We start from the raw sequence: 27,632 nt of genomic DNA, 5'->3' as shown, positions 1-27,632 counted from the left end.
CTCAGCTTATGCAGCCTTACAATACAGATTCCATATTAATTTGCAAGAAACGCATGACCTCACTGGTCTCAGGCTTTCCTGGGTCCCAGTTAGTCAAGTACTTCTTTTTTGGCAAATTTGAAACTGTTCTCTTCCTTCCTCCAACCCATATTACAGTCAATTCCCCCTCCCCAAACCCTGTTTTCAGTCTCTTCTTCCTCTCCAACCCCTCCTGCAGCCACTACCTCCTCCTCCCCATCCCCTTATCCAATCACCCCTTTCTTGCAGTGCCTCTTCCCCACCAACAGATTCCCCTACCTGGGTCTTATTAAAACAATGCTCTTTTCTCCTCCCCAGGACTCCCTCACTGCCACCACTTGGGGCCTAACTGTTCACTGCTGATATGTGCAGTAATAAACTTAGCAGCAGCAGCTACAGGAGAAAACCAGACTATTTTTGAAGGAACTGCTTCTTACCGATTCAGTCCTTTTTGCCCAGCATCCCCTTCCCAACTGACAGAGATTTCCTCAGTGTTTTGGTGGCTTTCAGATGAATTTACCAAATTCCCCTAGGCATTTTATTCAACCAGCAGACAAGTTGATTGTTCACATTCTTCACACTGGTAGGCATTTGCCAAGAGCTGGGTGTTAAAGCACATATTCTACAGCTGCTCTCAAAGGGAATTCTTTTCAATTGTCCTCAGTCCTGCCACAGTCATTTAGAACTTCATTCAGTTTCTTTCCCAGCTTTTGTTGCTGGAAATAGCAGGGACAAGAACATTTTATCCACATATGCATTTATACCATGCCATTAATGTAGAAAGTCCTTATGCAAGTTAAAAATAACACATACCATGATTGCCAATAAAAAGAAACCCCAGAAGTGAACATACAATTTCCACTATAAATAAAAAAATCATTACCTGTCATACATTTCTTCCCCCAGTCAGGTTTATAGCAACGTTAACATAGTAAACTATCCCTGGTGACACCAGCTCGAGTACAACATTGGAAGAATTAATGAAAGTGCATAAAATGTACAGTGTTCTACGCATGGGCAGACTGCAGCAGGGTGACATCTAAATTTCTATAGCCACCTTAGTTTTTAACCTGGTATCACATTGCAAATCAATGTGTTATTTTCCACAATAAGACCAGATAGCAGTTCTTATTTCAAGACTGCTGCGACCATGGTTAAAATTAAAACAGCTCTAAATTCGAAATGGAGGATCCTGACCTGATAGTCTTTCAATCAACATGCTCTTTGTAGAATCAGAGTTGCAATGTAATTTTCACAACGCTGTCAACTTTAACTTCAACCTATACTGCTACCTCAGATGGCCATACACAATGGTGGACTAATAAATGGGTAAGTTCAAACATCAAGCATAGTTACAAACAGAAAAATACAGGGCATGATACTTGAACCATTCCAATCTAACACTACAATACTCTCCTATTCTGATATGAGAAAGAACAATGTTTGACAATAAATAATGAAGTCAGACCTTTTATAGTCTAATACTGCTCTGTCCCACATGAATGTGCCTACAAAGCTCCTAATTTGCTAGGTCAGCTTTTATCAGAGTTTATGAAAGAGACACAAAACAACTATTTTGCACTTATACCGCTTTTCACAGAGTAAAACAAGCCAAGAACCTTGACAGAAACATTTCAAAAGAGTATCGTACTGAAAGCAGTAGTTCTATTTCCCTCTCTTCAGATAATGCCAGACCAGTTGAGTTTCTACAGCACTGGTTGTTTCTATTACACCACTCAGCTTCTTTCCTGCTGAAGTGGGATGTTGAAAGCAACTTGACAGCAGACTCTAAATAAGACGGATATCTAGATTCAGCCTTTTTGTGAGAAATAACTCATCGTTTTGCAATGTGTAATATCAGAGACAAAAATAAAATATGCACTCAATATAGCATGGGTAGAGCTCAAACTTGCAGTCTTGCCATCAGATATTCCAAAAGACTGATAATCAAAGGAAATGCTGCTTTCAAGCTAACCTCTAACGCAAATGCATGGGCCTACCTTATTTTAGACATATGATAAGCTTAAGATCCTGCGTAGTGTTGCTGAATAAAGAGACCTTGGTGTGCAGGTTCATAGTTCCTTGAAAGTAGAGTCGCAGGTAGACAGATAGTGAAGGAGGGGTTTGGTATGCTTTCCTTTATTGGTCAAAGCATTGAGTATAGAGTTGGGACATCATGTTGCGGCTGTACAGAACACTGGTTAGGCCACTTCTGGAATATTGCGTGCAATTTTGGTCTCCTTCCTATTGGGAGGAGGTTATGAAATTTGAGAGGCTTCAGAAAAGATTTACAAGGATGTTGCCAGGGTTGGAGAATTTGAGCTATAGGGAGAGGCTGAACAGGCTGGGACTTCTTTCCCCTGGAGCATCGAAGGCTGAGGAGTGACCTTATAAAGGTTTATAAAATCATGAGGGGCATAGATAGGATAAATAGACAAGGTCTCTTCCCTGGGGTGGGGGAGTCCAGAACTAAAGGGCATAACCCTAAAGGGTTTAGGGTGAGGGGGAAAGCTATAAAAGGGACCTAAGGGGCAACTTTTTCACACAGAGGATGCTGCACGTATGGAATGAGCATCAGAGGAAGTGTTGGTGGCTAGCACAATTACAGCATTTAAAAGCATCTGGATGGGTATATGAATAGGAAGAGTTTAGAAGGACATGGGCCAAGTGCTGCCAAAAGGGACTAGATTGGGTGAGGATACTTAGTTAACATGGAAGAGTTAGACTGAAGGGTCTGTTTCCGTGTTGTACATCTCTCTGATTCTATGACTCTAAATAGGATTCAAAGTAAAAATGCATTACAGTTTTTAACTGGTAAAATACCCCAACTTTATTCAGAAAAAAATGTAACAAATCATTCACACAGATCCAGTGTAATTTACCAGGGACTAAAAAATGGACTAAAACACCACACACATTAAGTCCACCTTTCTAATAGAGTGTATTGGTCAAATTCCACGAGTCCTGTACTAGCAAATACTGGTTGTTGATTAAAATCTTTGACCAATCAAATATTTTGAGAATCTCACAACTATTAGTTATACTAATTGTAATGGAACTACAGTATTGAGTTTATAAGATGATGAAACATGCTGTAGCTCATGGTACACAAGTTGACTTTTGGCGAACTCCTTCCCAAATAGGGTCAACTTATAGACTATAAAGTGGGCACTGCCAGTATTGGGATAGCTGGTTGGCATTTTGAATTGTGAAAAAAAAAATAATTCTAATTAAATCAATGCTTTATTGAATTAATTAATACTACAAGAATATCCTTATTCAAACACAAAAACATTTTATGCACTGTTAAATTCATTATTTTTGGCATCAGGCACAAAGGGTTCATTGAATTCTTTGAGTCACTTTCTCTCTTATACATTCAATTGCATATGCTGCAGTTTCTGAATGACCTGAGAGAACACGTGCATTAATACCAACCCATGATTTGATGATAAAACTGCATGAAACATCAGGCAGAGTAGCTGACATATATATACGTCCATTCTTTGAGAAGGTATTTTTCTCTACTGTTCACTGTCTACTCCATGTGGTACAAACATAATCCTTAAATGGTTTATCACCACTGAATTCCATGCCTACAGCACAGTTATTTAACAAGTTGCCAAGTGTTATGACTTTCAACCTGAAACCAGCTCTGCACTTGTCTTCTTGCAAGATAATCCATTCCTATTTGCTATATGTGGGCTACTCTGTGCTCTTAAACTTGCATGCATTTTCTTACTAACATGGCATTAGGTGATGATGTCCCATGTACTAATTTGAAGGATTAGGAAAGCATCCAGAGGTGAAAAACTGAGACAACTCTTAGTATAGCATTTCTTAGTAGAAAACGTTTTGGCAGGTTTGAGCTAGAGGGAGAGATTGAATAGGCTGAGGCTTCTTTTGCATGGAGCGCAAGAAGCTGAGGGGTGACTTTAGAGATTTATAAAATCATGAGGGGCATAGATAGCGTAAATGGACAAGGTCTTTTGCCCCAGTGTAGGGGAGTCCAGAAACTAGAGGGCACAGGTTTAAGGTGAGAGGGGAAAGATTCAAAAGGGACCCTAGGGACAACGTTTTCATGCAGAGGGTGGTGCATGCATGGAATGAGCTGCCAGAGGAAGTGGTGGATGCTGGTACAATTACAGCATTTAGAAGGCATCTAGATGGGGACATGAATAGGAAAGGTTTAGAGGAATATGAGCCAAGGGCTGGCAAATGGGATTACATTAAGGTCGGATATCTGGTCAGCATGGATGATTTATCCAAAGGGCCTGTTTCCGTGCTGTACATCTCTATGACACTATGATTCTAAAAGGGGTTGGTATGTGTAACCACATATGCTTTCCCTGGAGCATCACAGGCTGAGGAGTGATCTTATAGAACTTTATAAAATCATGAAGGGCATGGAGAGGGTGAATAGTTAAGGCCCTTTTCCCAGAGTAGCAGAGTCCAAAACTAGAGGGCTTTGTTTAAGGTGAGAGGGGAAAAGATTTAAAAGGACCTAAGGGACAACATTTTCCACACAGGGGGTGTGTATGGAATGAGCTGCCAGAGGAAATGGAGGAGGCTGGTATTCATGAGTAAATCATGAGTACATAAATAGGAAGAGTTTAGAGGGATATGGGCCAAATGCTGGCAAATAGGACTAGATTAATTTTGGATATCTGGTCAGCATGGACAAGTTGGACCAAAGGCTCTGTTTCCATGCTGTACAACTCTATGACTACACAACCACATACGCCAAAATATAGTTTTTGGCTTTGAATAAGTGCAGTTGTATTAAATCTGGGTTGATTTATACACCATGATGTATGGTATATTTTAATGAATAGGAAACCTTAAACTCTGTTTCCATTCAAAACTAGACCTTTCAATTCAAACTTATTGAATTAAAATTTCCTCGCACAGGAGAAAAATCAGACAACCCAATTGAAATTATATTATGTCAGGAGGGTGGCTTACTGGGCACGGTTCCCACTACTGGTCATTGTGCTCTCACATGGTCAAACTGGGCTAAGAAGCGAAAGGCCAAGTGTCAGACTGGCTGCAGCAGTATATGGATTGATTGAATCTATTTGGCTTTGATAAATCTGTATGAAGAAAGCAACAGTAAAGCTCAACATGTAACTTGTTGGAAACAAATATTCTTGAACTTGAGACAACATTACCACTAAGGGTTACTTTGGGAAACCCCTTTTCAAAGCTCAGATTTTACAAATGAAGTATTAATTACTTCAAGTGTTCCATGCACTTATAAACCCACATGTATAGCTACTTAAATAGCACTTCAATGCCACTGAAAAAAAAATCTAAATCAAATGTTGGGAGAAAGCGAGGACCTCAGAATCTGAGAACCAGAGTCGAGAGTGTGGCGCTGGAAAAGCACAGCAGGTCAGCAGCATCCAAGGAGCAGGAGAGTCGACATTACGGGCATAAGCCCTTACACAATACAGACTGGTCAGAAGCTACAAAAATAAACTATTATTCAGAAGTTCACAAACTGATTGATAATCTTCTAGATATAACACTCCCCAAGCTTCCACTGACAACTGTGATCCTTCATAATTTACGAACTTCCAATCAGCTAAAAATACCCTATTAGCTTTGCAACTGCTCGGCAAATTTGGCCATCAGGGACGCCAAGGGACAATACCAAACTAAGCTCGAGACCCAGATGATCCACATAGATACCTGTCGTTTGTGGCAATTATTACGCATCATAATGGGCTACAAAGCAAAGCTGAATAGAATCGTGGGCAACAGTACATCCCTACCTGATGAGTACAATGGATTCTATTCTCGCTGTGAACAGAAGAGCAGGGAATAGTATCATCTGTCCCATCAGCCTCAGATGCACCTGTACCATCAGTCACCATTGCAGACATTAGATCGGCCTTCTTAAGGGTGAACCCACAGAAAGTGAATGGCCCGGATGGAGTCCCCATCCATGCACTCAAGATACTGTGTGGATCAGCTGACAGGAGTATTCGCAAACCTCTCCTTACTTTGGTCTGAAGTCTCCATCTGTTTCAAGAAGACCACCATCATCCCAGTGTCAAAGGAAAATCATGTAATGTATCTCAATGACAACCCCCAGCGGCTCTGACATCCATAATTATGAAGTGCTTCAAGAGGTTGGTTTTGGCGCTCAGTCTCCTAAATTTCCTTGCTCCCTTGCAATTTGCCTACCGGCCCAACAGGTCCACGGCAGATGCCATTTCTCTGGTTCTACGCTCATCCCCAGAACATCTGGAAACATGGATACCTATGTCAGGCTCCTACTCATTGACCACAGCTCCGTCGTTAACATCATAGTTCTAAAAAAAAACTCATCTCCAAAATCTGGGATCCAAGACTCGACTCTCCCTTATGTAAATGGATTCACGACTTCCTGACCAACAGCAGTCAGTAAAGATAGACAACATCTCCTCCACGATAATCCTCAACACTGGTGGCCTGCAAGGCAGCCTACTCAGCTCCCTAGTAATACTGCTTATACACATATGAATGTACGGCCAAATTCTATCTCTAACTCCATTTATGAGTTTGTTGACAACACCACTGTTGTAGGTCAGATCTCAAACAACAAGATGGAGTACAGGAAGGCGAGTGTGCTTAACGGCCTGGTATAAAGACAAATATCGCCATCAATGTCAGCAAAATGAAGGAGCTAGTCATTAACTTCTGGAAGAGGAGTGGAGGGTATGCACATGTCTGCATCGAAGGTGCTGTGGTGGTGATGGTTGACAGCATCAAGTTCCTGAGAGTGATGATCATCAACAATCTGTCCTGTTCCACCAAGTTGACACTACAGACAAGAAAGCACAGCAATGCTTCCACTTGCCTAAGACGCTAAAGAAATTCGGCATGCCCATATACTTCTACAAAGTTTTAGAGATGTGCTGTAGAAAGCATCCTCTCAGGATACATCACAGTGTGGTGAGGCAACTGCTCATCCCAAAACCAAAGGGAATTACACAAAGTTGTAAACATAGTCCAGTTCATCATGCACACTAGCCTCTCAACCACGGATTTTATTTATACTTCCCATTGCATCGGGAAAGCAACCTACATAATCAAGACCCCTCTCACCTCAGTTTTACTCTGTTCTGCCCTCTTCCATTGGGTAAAAGATATAAATGTTTGTAGAGACATATGGACAGACTCAAGAACAGCTTCTTCCCTAGCATTATTAGACTTTTGAATGGACCCCTTTAATGTTAATGTTGATCTCTCGCTGCACCTTCTTGACAGCCATAAAACTATATCCTGCACCCTGTTCTGTTAACCTGATGCATTTGTATAGTACAGTCTGCCTCTAAAGTACATAAGATAACACTTTTCACTATACCTCAGTACACGTAATAAATCAAATCAAAAGTCCATGCTAATGACAAAAGGCAACAGTTTCTAGAATTTTTTGCACTAGCATATTAAAACAACTTGCATTTGTATCAAAGCTTCTGGAGAAAGTCAGTGGGTCTGGCAGCGACCATAGAGAGAAATATCGGATCCGAAGAAAGTCACTGGACGTGAAATGTTAACTCTGCTTTCTTGCCACAGGTACTGCCAGGCCTGCTGATTATCCCCAGCAATTTCTGTTATTATTCCAGATTTCCAACATTTGCAATTCTTCGCTTTATTGCATTAACGTACCACATTTAATGAAGTAAAGCGCTCCAAAGTGATTCATACAAGAATTAGAAAAACAGAGATGACACTGAATCCGGGAGAGTAGATGAAGAAAGGATAAGTCAGAGAGATAGATTTTAAGTTGTTAGGACCCAAGTAGCTGAATCAAAGAAAAGTTGAGACATGCAAAAGATCAGAATTCAAGCAGCATGCAGATTGCAGAAAGTTAGAGGACTTCATATATTACAAAGAAAAGCAGAAATTTGAAATTCAGGATGTGAATTTTAAAGTCAAGGTGTAATGGTTCAGACAGTTAGCACAAGATAAGTTTCAACATTGGATCCTAGGTTTAAAAATCAATAAATTGATAGAATAAATGCCTTTCCTCTTCATTTACTGTACAAGCTATCAGTGAAATGAATTTGGCAATTCAATTAATTTCCCAATCCAGTGTAATTCATGGAGCAAACAAATATTATCAGCTTGTCAATTAGTGAAACACTGAGTTTGGTACAATAGAACCAGTCTTTGAGTTGAGGTTAAGGCAGCAGTACAGTTGGAATTTATTTTTTTTTACATTCTAACTTGGGAAAGTAAACCTGACATCCCTAACCTGTTTGGCCAGCATGAATCCTGACCCACAAATGTCCTCAAATGTAGCCCAACAAACCTGTCCATTCTATCAAAACGTTACATGGAGCAAGAAAGCAAGATCAACTACACATCATCTCGGCTGGATCTCAATGTAGTACTGGGGATGTGCTGCACAAGATTGCCAAACTCGCACTACAAAAATGATTGTATAATTGTGTTACAGATGTGATTGCCTAATTGTGAAACTGATCATAAATGATTGTCTGCCTGTGTTGTTGTGTAGACAATTTGCCTAAAATATCATTCCTTTGAGAGGAATGCAACAGTGTACCTGTCGAGATCTGATGTGTAGGCTGTCTCTGGAATAATTATCAAAGTTCTGTTCTCAACTATTTCACAACTTTTCATTTTTCTTTTAGAATTGATGCCACACATAATAGAAGCTCCAGGAAATCATAATCTAATAATCACTGAAGTGTTAATCAAAGAGACAGAATGGGAGTCCAGAACTAGAGGGCATAGATTTAGGGTGAGAGGGGAAAGACACAAAAGAGACCTATGGGGCAATGTTTTCACACAGAGGGTGGTACGTATTTGGAATGAGCTGCCAGAGGAAGTGGTGGAGGCTAGTACAATTGTAACATTTAAGATGCAGTTGGATGGGTATATGAATAGGAAGGGTTTGGAGGAATATGGGCTGGGTGCTGGCAGGTGGAACTAGATTGGGTTGGGATATCTGGCCGGCATGGACGGGTTGGACCGAAGGGTCTGTTTCCATGTTGTACATCTCTATGACTCTAAGTCCAACAGTGTCAATGTGCACACCTGCAGATGGTTCTAGGTCACCACCTTGAATGATAGCCCGTGTTGGGAATGTAACTCTGCTTTTACTGAAATAGTCATCGAATCATCACAACGTATAGCAAATGCCTTGTGGCCAATCAAGTCTGTAATGATAAAAAAAAAACTACTCTAAATCTAGGCTAGTCCCACTTTTCAGCAGTTGGCACACAGCTCTGAATGCTATGCCATGAAGTGCTAATCCAAGTGGTTTTACAAGGTTGTGATGCTTCCCACCTCTACTATCTTCTCTGCCGTGCATTCCAGATTCTCAACATCTTTTGGGTGAAAAATAATTCCTTTAATCCCCTCTAAATCTCTTGCCTTTCACCGTAAGATTTTGCCCACTTGTTACTGACCATTCAACAAGAGGAACAGCTGCTTCCTATTCACCCTGTCCATTCTCCTCATAATCTGACACACCTCAATCAGGTACCCGCTCAGCCTTCCCTGCTCTAAAGAAAACAACCCAAGCTTATCCAGCCTTTCTTCATAGCTAAACTACTTGATATTCATCTGTAGAATCTATGCAGTACAAATCTCTCGTACAGTTATTGTATATCTTCCTGAGAGTCTTGACAGCATGTGACGATTGGTGTCAGAATTATATTATTTACATATGTATTCCCTCTATTCTACAATTACCAAACGGCTGGGTGCAAATGTCGTGCGGAAGTTTCCTATCTGATAACAGTAACATCAGTTAAACTTGTAAAACACTTCAGGTGACTGCAAAGTGCTTTGGGGAGCTCACTTGTCATGAAAGGTGCTATATATAAAGTGCAATGTTGAAAACCCATAGCTTGATTTAAATATTGCAACAAAATAAAGTGGATCCCTACCCACATTTGAATAAAACTGGATTGTAAACACTAAAGAATTCACTCTGATCGAAGAAGTTGAAAAACATTGAATATTGTCGATTTGAATAGAAGATAGCTCATGCAAATCGAAAAAAAGGATTATGAAATAAAGGACATTTAATCAGCAACACAGCATTTCCATTCTTTTTATTTCTGATCCTTCAAACAAGCCACATCCAAAATGTATAATTTGTTATCGTCAATGATATTTCTGATGACATGACACATAGACACAAGATGCCTTTGTAATCCTCAGCTGCAGATTCTTAGCCCAGAGGCACAACATTAAAATAAACTAAAAACTAGCCAAGTGCAGAACACATTGTGATTTATTCATTTATTATCTGGCAACTAGTTCAATTTCTACATACAGAGGAAACTCAGAAATAGCATGCAGCAATCAAACAGACAATCATCAACAACTTCATTAACAGATTAGTTTTGTCTTTTTCTCTCATTGCCATTAGAGCTCTACATATACTTGCAATAAACATCAAATACCAATCAATTCAGTCATATTATGTGGGTCTGAATATGTACAAGACCAAATGTGCAAATGACACCCCCAAGTATCTATTAACACCTTTGCCCACCCCATCAGTCTCCAAATGCATAATACTGAAAAACCTGAATAATTTAACACAGTCTTTAAAATAATGAAAGCACAAAAAATAAAATCAAACCGTTTAATGCAGAGGTGCCTTAATAAATCAAAACTTCTCAATTATTATGTCAAAGGTTTAGCAGATAGGAGAGGAAAGAAGGAAAAAGAAATTCCAAATCCAGATATTGCTGAAATACATCATTTTGCCCAAGTCCTTCTGCAACCTCTCCCATCCCCACCCTCTGACAAACAACTTTATGATCTTGAACAAAAAATATACAGAAGCCAACAAATCAAAGCCTTTTTCACAGTTTTATTTTTGGTTTATCCCACACAGCAACAAATCAAACAACCAATGAAAGAATTGATTGGTGAAGTCTAAATATACACAAAGGCTCTTCAAAATCAGTAACTGATTATTAGCAGCAAATGTTAACATTAAAAAAAAGACAAGTAAATTAGAGCACCTACTAAACATGCTTAGTCTGCACTGGAACAATATCATTTGAATACAAAATGCATAGAGATTTGCATGTTTTTGGCATGACAGCAACAGTTCATTTTAACAGAATACTGTTTAAAATTTAGCTTTTTAAAACATCAATGATTTCAACATTGCTTAAAAGAGTTATGCCGTGGAGCTTTCCATCTTTCACTCATCACGACAAATGATCACACCAATTTATACTTCATGGCAATGTCAGAAACAGACTCAACTTGCCAAAATAAAAACTGGCATGCTTTCCTCCTGAAGTAAAAATTATTGTGATTGCAATTGAAATTTGGCAATTTTGTGTTTGTCCTGATGAGTGCAAGACAAGAAGCTCTATCAACGTATCTCACTTTCCAGCAATATGAATGATCAGACTTTCTTAGAAAATAAAATAAATCACATGTCAGGGTGCAGCTGTAGACCAAAATAGATGCTTTGCAAATAAAATCTCAAGTTGTCCTCAATAACAAAATCTAAGTTGATGATTTTATAAGATGTATCTTGTTAAATGAATGCTCAGAGTGCAGAATGTACACATTTTGGTTTTGGTGCATTTGTAGTAGAATACTGAATAACATGGTCTTAATTACACTGTAATTTAACTTGGTGAAATAGAAAGACAAAAAGAGCAGAATCAGATTATGGCCAACCAATTTTCACTCCTTCCAGCTATGGATGACAAAAGGAAACATCCTTTCAATATGAAGGTTACCAGTACAAAAACAGCATAGTGGCCAAAACACTGAAAATGTGGTGTTCTACCATCTGTGTAGCAGTAGATTTCTGGAGTTCAGTTCATCAATAGAAGTTTCTTAGTTTCAAGCCTAGCTAGCTGCAGTTAGTGGTACAATGTATAAGGGTATGGTGAATGTGGTGATGCATGGTGAGAATACATTATGGGTATCCAAGGAAGGAGAACTACAACCAAATTCCCTCCCTAACCCTTTCCACCTCTCCTTTCTCCCCAACATATCCTACGTCATCAAAGACTTTGGGCTCTTATCTTAATATCTTTCTATGTAGTTCAGTGACCAATTGTATTTGATAGTCACTTGTGTGAAGTGCCTTGAGATATTTTATTATCTTAAAAGCGCGAGATAAGTAGAAGTTGCTGTTCTCGCAAAGTACCAATCATAGGAAGCCACAAAATAAAACAACCATTTGATTTATCAAATTGAAGTCAGCTCTCTGTAGAGTAATCCAATTTCTCCATTCTATCCTGGTGGCCCTGCGAGTTTATTTCTCTTAAATGCTGATTAGATGCTATTCCAAAACTATTAATCGTTTCTACTTCCACAATTCTCTGTGGTGATGATGTCCTGGCCAATACTAATTGCTTGTTAAACAAAAGTTCTTCCTCAAGAGAAAAAACACATTATCTTGTGTAGTGTCCAACAGAGAAACTCAGACAATCAGCCAAACATCTTTCCCGGTGCTTAAAATCATTAATCTTTCGATTTCCTTCTTGTCCCTCTCGAGTCATTAATTCTTTGGTGAAATATAATTGCCCCAGGCAAGGATTAATCTTGAATTAACTGTTATTCACTTTTGAGCCATGACAAGTGTCAAATTCTTGGAGGGAACCACAGCTGAGCCAGAAGTTTCACTCATCTGACTATTCACACATGAACACAGCTAATAGGAATTGGGCGGGCTAAGAATGAATAATTCTGGATTAGTGGTGCTGGAAGAGCACAGCAGTTCAGGCAGCATCCAAGGAGCTTCAAAATCGACGTTTCGGGCAAAAGCCCTTCATCAGGAATAAAGGCAGTGAGCCTGGAGCGTAGAGAGATAAGCTAGAGGAGGGTGGGGGTGGGGAGAAAGTAGCATAGAGTACAATGGGTGAGTGGGGGAGGGGATGAAGGTGATAGGTCAGGGAGGAGAGGGTGGAGTGGATAGGTGGAAAAGGAGATAGGCAGGTAGGACAAGTCCGGACAAGTCATGGGGACAGTGCTGAGCTGGAAGTTTAGAACTAGGGTGAGGTGAGGGAAGGGGAAATGAGGAAACTGTTGAAATCCACATTGATGCCCTGGGGTTGAAGTGTTCCGAGGTGGAAGATGAGGTGTTCTTCCTCCAGGCATCTGGTGGTGAGGGAGCAGCGGTGAAGGAGGCCCAGGACTTCCATGTCCTCGGCAGAGTGGGAGGGGGAGTTGAAATGTTGGGCCACGGTGCAGTGTGGTTGATTGGTGCGGGTGTCCTGGAGATGTTCCCTAAAGCGCTCTGCTAGGAGGCGCCCAGTCTCCCCAGTGTAGAGGAGACCGCATCGGGAGCAACGGGTACAATAAATGATATTAGTGGATGTGCAAGTAAAACTTTGATGGATGTGGAAGGCTCCTTTAGGGCCTTGGATAGAGGTGAGGGAGGAGGTGTGGGCGCAGGTTTTACAGTTCCTGCGGTGGCAGGGCAAAGTGCCAGGATGGGAGGGTGGGTTGTAGGGGGGCGTGGACCTGACCAGGTAGTCACGGAAGGAATGGTCTTTGCAGAAGGCGGAAAGGGGTGGGGAGGGAAATATATCCCTGGTGGTGGGGTCCGTTTGGAGGTGGCGGAAATGTCGGCGGATGATTTGGTTTATGCGAAGGTTGGTAGGGTGGAAGGTGAGCACCAGGGGCGTTCTGTCCTTGTTACGGTTGGAGGGGTGGGGTCTGAGGGGGGAGGTGCGGGATGTAGACGAGATGTGTTGGAGGGTATCTAGTGTGTTCTATGGTGGAACTGGTCCTCCTGGGAGCAGATCCGGCAGAGGCGGAGGAATTGGGAATACGGGATGGCATTTTTGCAAGAGGTAGGGTGGGAAGAGGTGTAATCCAGGTAGCAGTGGGAGTCAGTGGGTTTGTAAAAAATGTCAGTGTCAAGTCGGTCGTCATTAATGGAGATGGAGAGGTCCAGGAAGGGGAGGGAGGTGTCAGAGATGGTCCAGATAAATTTAAGGTCAGGGTGGAATGTGTTGGTGAAGTTGATGAATTGCTCAACCTCCTCGCAGGAGCACGAGGTGGCGCCAATGCAGTCATCAATGTGGCGGAGGAAGAGGTGGGGAGTGGTGCCGGTGTAATTACGGAAGATCAACTGCTCTACGTAGCCAACAAAGAGACAGGCAAAGCTGGGGCCCATACCTGTGCCCATGGCTACCCCTTTGGTCTGGAGGAAGTGGGAGGATTCAAAGGAGAAATTGTTAAGGGTGAGGACCAGTTCGGCCAAACGAATGAGTGTGTCGGTGGAAGGGTACTGTTGGGGACGTCTGGAGAGAAAAAAAACGGAGGGCTTGGAGGCCCTGGTCATGGCGGATGGAGGTGTAGAGGGATTGGATAATGAGTACCCTGGCCAAATCCATCATCTCACCTCCAATCTTTAACAAAAGAACACTATTGGTCATGATACTGAAATGGATATTTGTTTACCAAAGATAACTGAGGAATATGGAAATAATGTGGGTAGATAGAGTTAAGATATTGATCAAACATGTTTTAGCTGAATAGCAGAAGAGGTTTGATGAGCTGAGACACCATGGGAAAATTCTTAATAGGAAAAGAAATGTCCTTTAACTCTCCCACCAGTACTGCCTCAGGCTATCACAACCCAAATCAGTTGGGACAGGAGGAAAACCAAAAGAAAAATAGTTTAACAGTATAAAAATCATTAAATGTCAAAAATTAAAGGACAGAAAAACAGTGAGTTTACAAAGGCAAGTCAGAAAATTGTATATCTAACACTGCATTTAATAAAATTTATACAAAAACATAAAACTATGTTGAATAATATTTTTTGTCAATTATTTTACTTCAGGCAGTGATTTTAACGTTTCACAGTATTCTAAAGAACTTCCAACCTAGGTTGAAACCGAGAACCATTAACAACAAGCATCAAAAAACAAGGTTATATTAACCTTTGAGCACTGAAAAAAATCTTTTTGACCCTTCAAGATATACATATCACATTGTAGAACATGATTTGGAGGAGCCAGTGTTGGACTGGGGTGGACAAAGTTAAAAATCACACACCAGGTTATAATCCAACAGGTTTATTTGGAAGCACTAGCTTTCGAAGCATTGCTTTGAAAGCTAGTGCTTCCAAATAAACCTATTGGACTATAACCTGGTGTTGTGTGATTTTTAACATTGTTGAACACGTTTGAGTAAATGCACTGCAAAAATCAGAAAGGTATAGATCACAACTTTGCACACATTTGTAATACTCATGAAACATAATACTCATGGTTTTATGAAAGTTTTGGTGCACAGATTCTCAATGGGTTAAATTAGCCTAATGCACTAATTTCTATATATTAGCATTTGATTTTTTGTTAAAAAAGTACCTAACAGTCACCTTGTTAATATATCTCTGTATATTGTTAAAGTAATAAACTGTGTGAATAGGAAGAAACAGCTCAGTTTAACAAACTCAAAATTTACGTTTTTTCCTATAGAAAGTAAAATTTTGAACCATTAATTTAGAGGTGTGTGCACATGAAGGCACAGAATTTCAACAACCTTTCTTTCCGCCAGCTTTAGAACTGCTCAATCCTTTTAACTGGAACAACCTGGCAAGTTGAGCTGAACTTATTTACACACTCTCCTTCATTCTCACGGGTTCTTCACATCTCCCCAACCCCACCCCACATCCACACTTGCCTTGCTCCAGAGAAAGCACTATAGTAGGTAACACAGTATCCTGCACAGAAATCTACTTAATATGCATTTCGTGGAACTAGATCATTAAACAGAAAACAGGAGGGCAACACAATGCAATCCTTCTTTAGTATGAACACAGCCTCCATTGCTAAATTTCAGACCAGACTTAGCTTATGTACGTTTCTAAAACGGCGTCCCAACAACTATTAGTACTTGTGTACAAGCAGCCATATACAAATATCCTAATTACAAACCATCATCTACAAAAACTAAAATAAATATGATGACATATAAAATCTATAACACCAATTAAAGTAACTTTCAAAATACAAAATCAAAGTGAGAGTAGAATTTCACAAGCAACGTTTATGTATACAAGAGCCTAACGAGATACAACTTGAACAGACAAGAAACTGTGCATTTGCTACACAGGGGTTAATCAGGACTGTAATTATTTTTCCTCAGTATTAAGACAACATGCTCAGTAACTGGAGGATGCAAGCTTAAAGGTTTTAGCTAGAGTGCTGTACAATTATCAGGAGACCAAAATAATTAGACCCACCTGTGTTTGGCCAGGTTAACAATTCTGTCCTCTAACACACCCTGATCAGTGTTTCCCACTCAAAGTAATTTGAATCGATCAGCAGGATACAATATGGATTTTACAGGCCCATGATAACAGGTCCTCAAACACCAAATACATTTAAGTATAATTACGATTCATAAAAAATAAATCCTAATTGTTAAATTTTCCTTACTAATTCTTTTTAAATTAGTTGGGAAAATAGATAAACAATTCTGTACAAGATCTAAGAGCCAACTAATCGCTCCTTGGTGTGTGCGTGTGTGTATGTAATATATATATTTTATATATATATACTACACACACAAAAAAGAATTGGCTTGGCCAAAGAGGGAAGATGCTCAAACACACTGAATTTACATGCAGATGAAAGACTCAGGACAGCAAGAGTGTAATTGCCATTATCTGCAGTTAAGGATGCAACACAGTCAGTTTATGGCAGTACAGTCGATATAAGGATGATGATACTGAGAGAAGAAATAGTTTGAAACAGCATACAGTTAACACTGGATAGAAGAGTTAATACTGCAGCTACGAAAAAGAGGCTTCTCACTTTGGGATCCAAGGCAGGTTTGTCCAAAAATATTACTTCCCACCTTGCCAACTTAAAAAAAACGAGTGAATAGGAGAAAAAGGCAGAATTTCTCTCACTCTGAGAATGCTGAGCACCTATGTCCTTTTGCTACAGAAAACCAACAAAAAAATGCACATTTTGCAAAGCTCAATGGGAAAGTGATAGTTCTTAAGAGTTACAAGGAGGTTGAAATGAAATCACGGTTTGTTTTAAACACTGTTTCTAGACTTCTAGAATTTTAACAACTATGTTTTACTTTGTGGTATCTATAGATCTGCTTGTAAAAAGAGCTTCTTAGACCAAAAATCTGGGTACATTTTGTTTCAAAAGAGAGTGCGTCATAAAATCATCATTCAGCTGAAGTTTGGATTGTTGGAGTTTGATGTGCCCTTTCACACGCTGCTTTTAAAAACTTGAACTATCAGTGGCGAAGGAATAATTAGATTGTATAAAAGAGTGAGACAACATGGAGAATATTAAAAATAATTTGAAAAACCCAAACATATTTCATCAAGCTGTATCAGAAGAAGAGTCAAAAGAGCCAGAGATGATGAAATTGCTTGTGTTGTTGAGACCTGACATTGATTGGGCAGCCTGCTGGCTGAGATTGTTACATATTAGCACCAGCTGGTTGCTTTGTGCCTCAGACAGAGAGCTGCAGCTCTGGTAAACACTAAAGTTAGTCTTTCTCCCAGGGATATTCCCCTTCTCGCACATGGTTTTAACCATTTTTGAAAGCTTATTCTTTCCGAGGGATTGGCTGTTGTACCAGTAAAGTGCAGCAAGGTTGCAGACTGGCTTGATAGACAGATAGAAGGGGGCATCTTCATAACGCATAGCTGGAGGGCGTCTTTGTGCATACTCCTTGTAGTCCTGTACTGGACATGTCTGTGGAGAATGTGGCGTGGCATAAATTCTGCACTCTGTTCCCGCTCTCCGGCTCTTCCCTTGTGCATCAGAGCTGTCAATGATTTCCCACTCCAGGTACTCCAAGCCTGTCTCTGTTACGTGCAACCTGATATCCCCCCATTTCAGCGTGGAACTGTGGAACCCAGCGCAATGCCCAAACGCCTTAGTGTTGTTTAGCCACACAAGATTGAGCAGTCCCTCAGGATTATATCGGCTCAGCAAGCCTCGTTTACGTAGGATAAGCTCATCAGCAAAGGTGAGTTTCATTGACTTATGAGGCTTGTTCCCTTTCCCTTTGCCTCTCAACTCAAGCTGTTTCTGTTTCAGTGCTTCTTGAGAGCGCCTGAATTCTTTATCCCTTGTTATGCTGAACCCATATTTGTATTCCTTTAAGTACCTTTCAAGTCCACACTGATAGTTGGCCAAACTGTTGGGTTCGTACTCTGAGCCATCTTTCTGCCTGGCATCCACAAAGAATGAAGCTAGGTAGGCATCAAGTTCCGTGCATGGTATAATTTGGATTTCCCGGTTTTCATGTGGGTATTTGGAAAGGAGGAACTCTTTGAAGTTTCTCAATGCAGTCAAGGTGCTTCGCACGGTTTTCTCATTCTGTTGACCCTCGCAGCCTCTTTCTTCATTTTCTAAGGGGGAGGAGAAAGAAAAAAAATATATAAGCTGCACATAAAGTCAGTCAAAGCTAAATTTCAATTTCGCAAAGGTCATTGGAAAACGATATTACATACCTGTCTCAGGTTTCAAAAGCCAACTTCAATTTCACAAATGACGTAAAAGATTAAGGCAAAAGAAAATATCAAAACCAGGTTGTCATGTTAAAACTGCACTCTTGGTGCAGCAGAGTTAGTGTGAGAGATTAGAGATCAAGCACAGACTGTCTCAGAACAAAGGCAGCAAGCCAACATCCCTCAATATTATACTGCTGTAAAATGTCCTATATTTTATATCTACAATTAGGTGTTGAAAGCAATGCAATAGTAGACAGGATTCTCAAATACAGATCAACAAAATAATATACAAGCTATCTACATTATCGAGACCTAGTTAGCAAATGGAGAAATTTAGTGAAATATGGCTTGAAAGTGAAAAGTGCACCCATTGTCACTTAAATAAATTAAGTGATGACACCTGGAATTGTAGAAATAATATCACACCAAGCACGATCCTTATCCTTTCTGCCAATTAACCAAATAATCACTGCTGTTTCTGAATTTGACCTGAGTTGATTGGTGGAAAGTACTTTGCAGGACAAAATAGTTCATATTTCTGCAATCTATGTACTAAGCAGAGCAAACATTTTGACCTATATAAGACTAGGGTCAAATATTGATAGTTGTAGGTCAGTCACTGGTAGATTGAGTGGTTTTAGCAATGCATTGATAACAGCAAGAATATAGAATATTTAGACTGACGTGTACCTGGCGTGTTTTTTTTCTCAAACTAGCACTAGCATGCCAAGCAAACGATGATAACACGAACCTGGCTTGCCATACATCATACATTTCTATAGACTATGAACAAAGCATTAAATTGAAGTCACTTTCACAGATGCATGCACTTATCTACACATTATACACACTATGTTTATATCATTGCAAAGAAAATAAACTTTTGAGATCTAATTTTACAATACACATCACAAATGCTGAGATCTGACCACTGCACCCTAAGCCTATATATACTAAAGACTATGAATAGTGTACCTAAATTGAATGACATCCAAACAAACAACTTTTAGCTTTCTATATCTAGAAGAGCTCTTGTACACAACTGAACTGTTCTTTTCCCTGTCACCAAATCATCCATGATTTCTTTTTGTCTATTAATCACCACCAGTAAATCATCCATGTTTTCTGATTGATTGATTGACCTGTTAAGGGCAATACAGACCAAAGGTGAGGGAGAGGGAAGGAGAGGAGGGGTCGAAATCAAAAGGGAATTGGAAGGAGAGATCATACAACTTTCAGCAATTTAATTGAATAGTAGCACTTAAGTAGACACATGTCTAAACTGTGCCAATAGGGTTAGCTCAGCTCTTGTTTCTGAGCCAAAGAAGGGCACTCATCCTATTGTAGTTTTTGTGACCTATTTGCTTTGTTCCAGTTGGTGTAATAAACTCAAGTGAGGAACTGCGCATTGTGTGTATTTATTAACAGAGTAGAAGGAGCCTTTGGACTGAAAAGTAGGCGATATAGTTAGATACAATGAGATACAGGGGTCAGAGCTTGTGGAAACATGTTGGCAAAATTGTGAGGGTGGGGGAAGAGTTAAAGAAGAGAGCAGAATAAAAGATTGAGACAAACAGCTGATAAAAGCAAGAATTTTTTAAAAATATTCTGACAAACACAGCAGTAGATCTGACCAGATGGTTGCAGTATTGAGTCATTACAGCTACCTGGTTTTGAATCCTGTCAAAACATACACTAGGTTTAATCAGTTCAGAGTAGTCTGCAAAGTCAAATGACAAAAACAGAAGTGTTTCTTCCTCTTGTACTGCTTTGTGGTATTAGTTTCTTTCTCCAAGTACAAATAAATTCAAAACCAGATTCACTGTGAGAAATGGAGGCAGCTAAGCTATTACATTCACATGAAAGTACATTTTCTTAAATATGTGGTATACTTCAAATTCATATTATGTCCCTGGAAAATACTACTTTAAGTAAAATAATTTTAAGTGAATTATTAAATTCCTGTGACAAACTATGTTAAATCTCCAGTTAGACCCCTCAGATCCTTTCTTGCCTGGGAAAACCAATGGACAAGTTCAAATGCTGCACTGTAATCTGAGTTTGAAGTAGGTGCGGCACTGTGTATTCTTAACTGAAATAACTTGCAGGCTAAAGTTATATACTACATGTAACAGATATACTGTACAAGTTAGAATTAGACTGCTGCCACAGGTGTCTCTCTCTCTCTCTCTCTCTCTCTCTCTCGTTCATATGTTAATGACTGCTATCCGAGTGAGCACTGCAGCTCACCCTGCCTTTGCCACTCTTTCTCTATGCCCTTCTGTCTGCCAGCCAGGCCTGATATGGTGTCAGAAACAAAGGTGCATTTCAATGGAACAGGTCACAAACATTCGCCACTGTGAAAATGGAATAACGCTTGATGCGGTATAAACTGAGAACGAAATTGATATTTTTGCTGAGCATCGAAAACTGCTTCGTTCTTTCAGTGGCATCTCTCGATAAATCTGAATGGCTTACTATACTATCTTAAAGGACAGTGAAGAGTCATTTTCAAGTTTGTGGTCTGGAATCACATCAGCCAAGTGAAGTGAGGACAGCAGATTTCCATTTCATAAGATGAGCTTTTGAGACAATCCAGTTGTCAGTTACTATCGCTGATGTTAATTTTTGCTTGAATACCAGATTCATTTCATGAATTGGCTTGAAGTTCCCTGATCTTGTAGATTAATTGTCCAGTAAGATTAGCCCCTTGTTACTGTAACCCCAGTATTTAATATTTACTTTCGTTAAAGGTTACCAGTATTAGATACTTTCATGTGAATGTAACAGCTTTAAGAAAAGTAACCATGTCTTGCTTAAGTGAGCTATACCCCCACGATTTAGCATTTCTTCAGAAATAAAGGTGAACAGTCAAAGTGTGTATTTTCATTTGAATTAAATAGTTTGGCTTCCCCTCCTCCCTTTCCATTTCTGAGGGTGAATCTGATTTTCAATGCAGTATATTATAGCAGACATCACGATTCTTCCCTCTGTCACAGTGTAACTGACACTGTACCCACTATACACCTATAGTTACTTCTCATTCATTTAATTAATTACTATTTAATAAACATTTCAGCAGGTTAATAGGCTACCCAACAGACTAGAGAAGTATTTATTTCACTACTTTTTATTTGACCAAAAAAAATAATGCCAAAAACACAATGTAACAAATCAATCAAAACACGATGACAAGCATCTTCAGTTTCGCCTTAGAGATCCTGAACCACAAAAAACATTCCTAAACTTCAGAAGCTGGAACAGAACAGTGAAACAGTTGGAGAAAATAGTACTCCCCAGACAAAGGTGAGAATGCATTAGAAGTGAACTGCTAAGTATCAGTTTTGGAAAATCTGCAAATTAAACCAATATAGCTTGCACCCTTCAGACTGTATAGAAGCAAGAAGATTGTATGGGAGTGCAAAAGTGAAAATTCACTGGATAATTAGTGATGGGAAGAAGGCCATTATAATTATAATTATAAATTATAAACTATAAATGTTTTATAGTAACTTCAGGCTGATCTACTGAACTGTTAAATTAGTGCAGGAAATTTTTTTAAATGTCCACTTTTTCATTCAGAAATTCATCCCACATGGTAGGAGCTACTGCTTGTTGAGCTACTAAAGTCTATGCCTCAAGGAGATAAGAAAAGGGAACTGGGAGAAAAAGTAGCTAGTCAAACAATCACAGTGCATTAAAAATGTTCAACAAACACAGGAACTGGTTTTGCACTTCAATTTAATGCTAACATGAATTGTCTGGAGAACTGGATAAACCAGACAGAGTTCCCTTGAACCAAAAGCAAAAAAGCCAACGCAGGCATTGGGTACAGTTGGTATGCCCCAGCAGTCCAGACAAGTGATGTTAGCCTGTGCAGCTTAGTGCTTCTTTTTAAAAAAAAAATCATTTTCAGGACGTGGGCATTTCTGCCTGGGCCATAATTTACTCCCCACCCCTAAATGCCCTTGAGGTGAGGGTGGTGTTGAGCTCCACTCAAAACAGCCAAATACTGTGGGGTTTAGGAACACCAATGCTATAATAAGAAGGAAATTTAAGAATTTTGACCCAACAACTGTCAATGCTAGAATGCAGGTCCCTTTAAGATTAAGCCAAAACAGCTCCAGAATGAATTGACAGAAAGTGATGCATACAGGACTTTGTAGTAAAGAACAACCTTCTTTAAGGTTCTTGTGATGTAGTATCCCTATCTCTGCGCCAGAAGGCCCACATTCAAGTCCCACCTGTTCGAAAATAAGAGCTGGGTTCTTCCATTTGTGATTTCCATTGATGACGAAACAAAGGGATAACCAATGTATGAAGAGGAGCAAAGCCAATCCAACGCACAACAGTGCCTGATGGGTCCCCAAATTCAAAGTCCTGAAGAAGTTTATCAACTGCAACATCAAAATATTTCAGAGGTTTCTGTCTTTGAATCATACATACCTTCCAAGCAGTACAGAAAATTACACTACGGGGGGGGGGGGGGAGGGGGGGTGTCAACTGTGCCATCCACAATGAAATGGTAAGACGAGGGGCCAGGAAGCACCAAACTCCACTTCCACATTTCAGATTAGGCACTAACTTTCCACATGGTCATCCTCAGATGCTTATGTAAATATTGCTGAATCCTACGAATTGGAACGAATAAAATGTTGAACAGCTTAATGAAAAAGAGCTGGGTTCTCGAGATCTTGAGGTGCGCTAACAGAGTTTATAGCTCTGGACTAGAAAGTCCAAGTGCCAACTGACCCAGAAATGTGTCATAACATGTTCAAACAAGTTGATTTAACAAAAGAGAGTTGGGATCATCCCCAACTAGATTGGCATCTGGACAGGGAAAGTATCCAGGAATTGGAATTGGCAGATTAACAACAAAATCCTTGGAAATCTCAATGTCTTGTTCTGCCAAATTCAACATATGACTACAAGTCTGTGAAGCAGCAACAATGAAGGAACAGCAAAGTAATTCCAATTCAGGATAGTGTGCGCCTTGAAAGAGAAGTTGCAAATGGTGTAATGTCAAAGAATTAACTGCCCTTACATAAAACAAATTGCTGGAGAAACTGTGGAAAGAAAGCAGAGTCAATATTTCAGAGTGCTATGACTCTTTATCAGAGTGTATGTTTCAATTGGTCATGACCTTTTAGGGGATAGATGTTTGGAAGATGCTGTCAGAAAAACCTTGGCGAGCTGTTGCAGTGCATCTTGCAGATGGTACACAATGATGTGACTGTGGATTGGTAGTGCGGGGAGGAGATAACATGTCAATCAAGTGAACAGCTTTGTCCTGAATGATATTGAGTTTTGAATGCTGTTGGAGCTGCGCACATCCAGGCAAGTGGATGAAATGTGACGTATTTATAGTGACAGGCATTGGGAGGCAGGTAGAGTTGCTCAGCCTCTGACTTAATCTTTGAGCCATATTATGTACATATGTCTTGTTAAGTTCCTAATCAATGGTAACCCTCAGGATGTCACAAGTGGAAGATTCAGTGGTGGTAGTGCCACAGAAAGTCATGGGGTGATGGTAAGATGTTCATTGCCAATACTTTGGTGGCACAAAGCTAATTTCCCATTTATAAGCTGCAACAAAAAGAATTCTGGGTAATACAAGATGGAGGATTGGAAAAAATTGTGGCTGTAAGAGCTGCTCCCCTTTTGAGGTATTTTCAGTGTTGGAGGCGATTTCCTCGAATTTCGGGAGCAGTAACTACTATTTTATAAGCTGTTGCATTGTTTTGGAACTTTGAGGGGAAAAATATCACAACAATGGCACATAAAAGGAGGAAGACAGATAAAGGCAGCAACCATATGGTCAGAGAAAGTAACCTACACTACTGTTTGACATAGCAATGAACCTGTACAGTTACTGCCATTGCTGTTTGAATTCAAATACCTCTGGACACTGGAAAAACTAACAAACAACGAAATTCACAGCTGACCTTGGAGTAACCTGCATGAGAGAGTTCATACCAAAATAGATAAGTGCATAGTTTTTAAGTATAAACTTGCTGTAAATCTGCAATAGTGAATAGAGTGGGTTCTTTTTTGATTATGTGTTTTTACGGAGATCTGTCTTTTGATTAAATTTTAAAAATATTAAACATAGGTATTATGTTAGTCTGGAGCATTTTTTTAGAGCACTAGGACAGTGCTATTTTCTGGGGCCTGTAGATTGTTAAGAAGCAAAGATGGTCTTTAGTAGAGTTATGTGCTCTTCCTCTCTGATGTGGGAGATGAGGGAGAATTTCCATGTTACTGATGATTATGTCTGCAGTAAGTGTGTTTGGTTGTGAATCCTATCAGATTGCATGGATCAGTCTGGCAGCAGTTAGCAGCAATAAGGAATTTACATGAGCTGGGGGTGAGATGGAGGGCATTTATAGGAAGGGAGAAAACCCGCAATACAGTTAGGTAGATGGGTTAACTCCAGAAAAGGTAGGCAGGTAGTGCAACAGTCTCCTGTGGGTATTCCCATCCCAAACAAGTATGCTGTTTTGGAAAACATGGGGGGATGACGGACTCTCAGAAGAACGTAACACGAACAGTCAACTTTCTGGTACCGACAATGGTTCGAATGTAACAAGGTGTACATTAGGTTCTAAGCAATCGATCGTGTTAGGGGGCTCTCTAATCAGAAGTACAGACAGACGTTTCTGCGGCTAGCAGCCAATAGTCAGAATGGTGTGTTGCCTCCCTGGTGCCAGGATCATGGATATCTTGGAGAGGGTGCAGAATGTCCTCAAAAGGGGAGAGGGGCCAGCAGGAGGTCGTTGTACACATTGGATCTGACAAAATCAGAAGGGGAAAGGGGATGAGATTCTGAAAGTAGAGTATAGAAAGTTAGGCAGGAATTTAAAAAGAGGTCCTCGAGGTTAGTAATATCTGGATTACTTCCGGTGCTACAAGCTAGTGAGGGTAGGAATAGGAGGATAGAACAGATGAATGCATCGCTGAAGAGCTGGTGCAGGGGAGTAGGGTTCACATTTTTGGATAATTGGAATCTCTTCTGGGGTAGAAGTGACTTGCACAAGAAGGATAGATTGTACCTGAATTGGAAGGGGATTAATATACTGACAGGGAGATGGGGGAGTGAGTGTGTGTGTGAGAGAGACAGAGAGAGAGAGACAGAGAGAGAGAGAGAGAGAGAGAGAGCTGGGACCCAGGCAGACAGAGAGGAAAGAGAGCAATCTGAGACTGGTACAGTTGGGAAAAGGAGCGAGTCAAACAGTCAGGGCAGTGACAAAGCAGAGAACAAGATATAACTGATTAAGTTAAACTGCATTTATTTCAACGCAAGAGGCCAAGCAGGGAAGGCAGATGAACTCAGGGCATGGTTAGGAGCATGGGACTGGGATATCATAGCAATTACAGAAAAATGGCTCAGGGATAGACAGGACTGGCAGCTTAATGTTCCAGGATATAAATACTATAGAAAGGAGAGATTGGGGGCAAGAGAGGAGGGCGAGTGGCATTTTTGATAAATGATAGCATTATGGCTGTTATGACAGAGGATATTCCTGAGAATGCACTTAGGGAAATTATTTGGGTGGAACTGAGAAATAAGAAAGGAATGATCAATTTATAGAGATTGTATTCTTGTCCCCCCTAGTAGTCAGTGAGAAATTGAGGAGTAAATTTTTATGGAGACCTCAGCTATCTGTAAGAATAATAGGGTGGTTATAGTAGGGGATTTTAACTTTCCAAGCATACACTGGGATTGCCATTGTTAAAGCTTTAGATGGAGAGGAATTTGTCAAGTATGTACAAGAAATTTTACAGATTCAGAATGTGGATATACCTACTAGAAAAACTGCAAAATTTGATCTACTCTTGGGAAATATGGCAGTGCAGGTGAGTGAGGTATCAATGGGGAAGACTTTGGGGCCAGCGACCATAATTCTATTAGTTTTAAAATACTGATGGAAAAGGATAGAGCGGATCTAAAGGTTGAAATTCTAAATTGGAGGAACGCTAATTTTGATGGTTTTAGGCAAAAACTTTCAAAAGCTGACTGGGACCAGATGTTCACAGGTAAAGGGACAGTTGGAAAATGGGAAGACTTCAAAAATGAGACAATGAGAGTCCAGAAAGAGTATATTCCTGTTATGGTGAAAGGAAAGGCTGGTAGGCATAGGGAATGCTGGATGACTGGAGAAATTGAGGGTTTGGTTAACAAGAAGGAGGAAGCACATGTCATGTATAGACAGCAGAAATTGAATGAATCCTTGGAAGAGTAAAAAGGCATACTTAAGAGGGAAATCAGGAGGGCTAAAAGGGGACATGAGATTGCTTTCGCAAATATGGTTCAGGGGAATCCAAATGGATTCTACAAACACATTAGGGACAAAAGAGTAACTAAGGAGAGAATAGGGCCCTTCAAAGATCAGCAAGGCAGCCTGTGTGTGGAACCGCAGGAGAAGGGGGAAGATACGAAATGAGTATTTTGCATCAGTGTTCACTGTGGAGAAGGACATGGAAGATATACAATGTGGGGAAATAGATGGTGACATCTTGAACAATGTCCATATTAGAGGAAGTGGAGCTGGAGGTTGTAAAACACACAAAGGTGGATAAATCCCCAGGACCTGACCAGGTCATACAGTCATAGAGATGTACATCAAGGAAACAGACCCTTCGGTCCAACTCATCCATGCCGACCAGTTATCCCAAACTAATCTCGTCCCATTTGCTAGCACTTGGCCCATATCTCTCCAAACCCCTCCTATTCATATATCCATCCAGGTGCCTTTCCAATGTTGCAATTGTACCAGCCTCCACCACTTCCTCTGGCAGATCATTCCAGACACGCACCACCCTCTGCATGAAAACATTGTCCCTTAGGTCCCTTTTAAAATTTTTCCACTCTCACCCTAAAATATAAGCCCTCTAGTTCTGGACTCCCTCACCCCAGGAAAAGACTTATTCAACCTATGCCCCTCATGATTTTATAAAAGTCTAAAGGGTCACCCCTCAGCCTCCGACACTCCAGGGAAAACAGGCCCAGCCTGTTCAGCCTCTCCCTATAGCTCAAATCCTCCAGCCCTGGCAACATCCTTGTAAATCTTTTCTGAACCCTCTCAAGTTTCACAACATCCTTCTGACAGGAAGGAGACCAGAATTGCACACAGTATTCCAAAAGTAACAATAG

The 27,632-nt window shown here is 40.2% G+C and overlaps 1 protein-coding gene across 2 annotated transcripts in view; it reads right to left on the bottom strand.

Annotated features, from left to right (window-relative positions):
- kiaa1958 (KIAA1958 ortholog) overlaps nt 1-27,632 on the bottom strand; it is a 113,246-nt gene that overhangs the window by 20,194 nt on the left and 65,420 nt on the right. The window contains exon 3 of one of the 2 annotated variants that reach the window (XM_043715859.2): nt 282-18,376. The exons of the other annotated variant lie outside the window; for it this stretch is intronic. Coding sequence (XP_043571794.2) covers nt 17,337-18,376 — 1,040 coding nt within the window. The 3' untranslated portion in view covers nt 282-17,336. Of the gene's footprint in view, nt 1-281; nt 18,377-27,632 lie in introns of those variants that run through there. 2 annotated transcript variants of the gene reach the window in all.

The sequence above is a fragment of the Chiloscyllium plagiosum genome, unplaced genomic scaffold (genome assembly GCF_037043375.1).
Source record: "Chiloscyllium plagiosum isolate Xiang-an unplaced genomic scaffold, Cpla_swu_hap1 HiC_scaffold_2, whole genome shotgun sequence".
In the NCBI taxonomy this organism is placed as follows: domain Eukaryota; kingdom Metazoa; phylum Chordata; class Chondrichthyes; order Orectolobiformes; family Hemiscylliidae; genus Chiloscyllium; species Chiloscyllium plagiosum.
The sequence above is the reverse complement of the archived record's forward strand: the minus strand, read 5'-3'. Positions and strand labels throughout refer to the sequence as shown.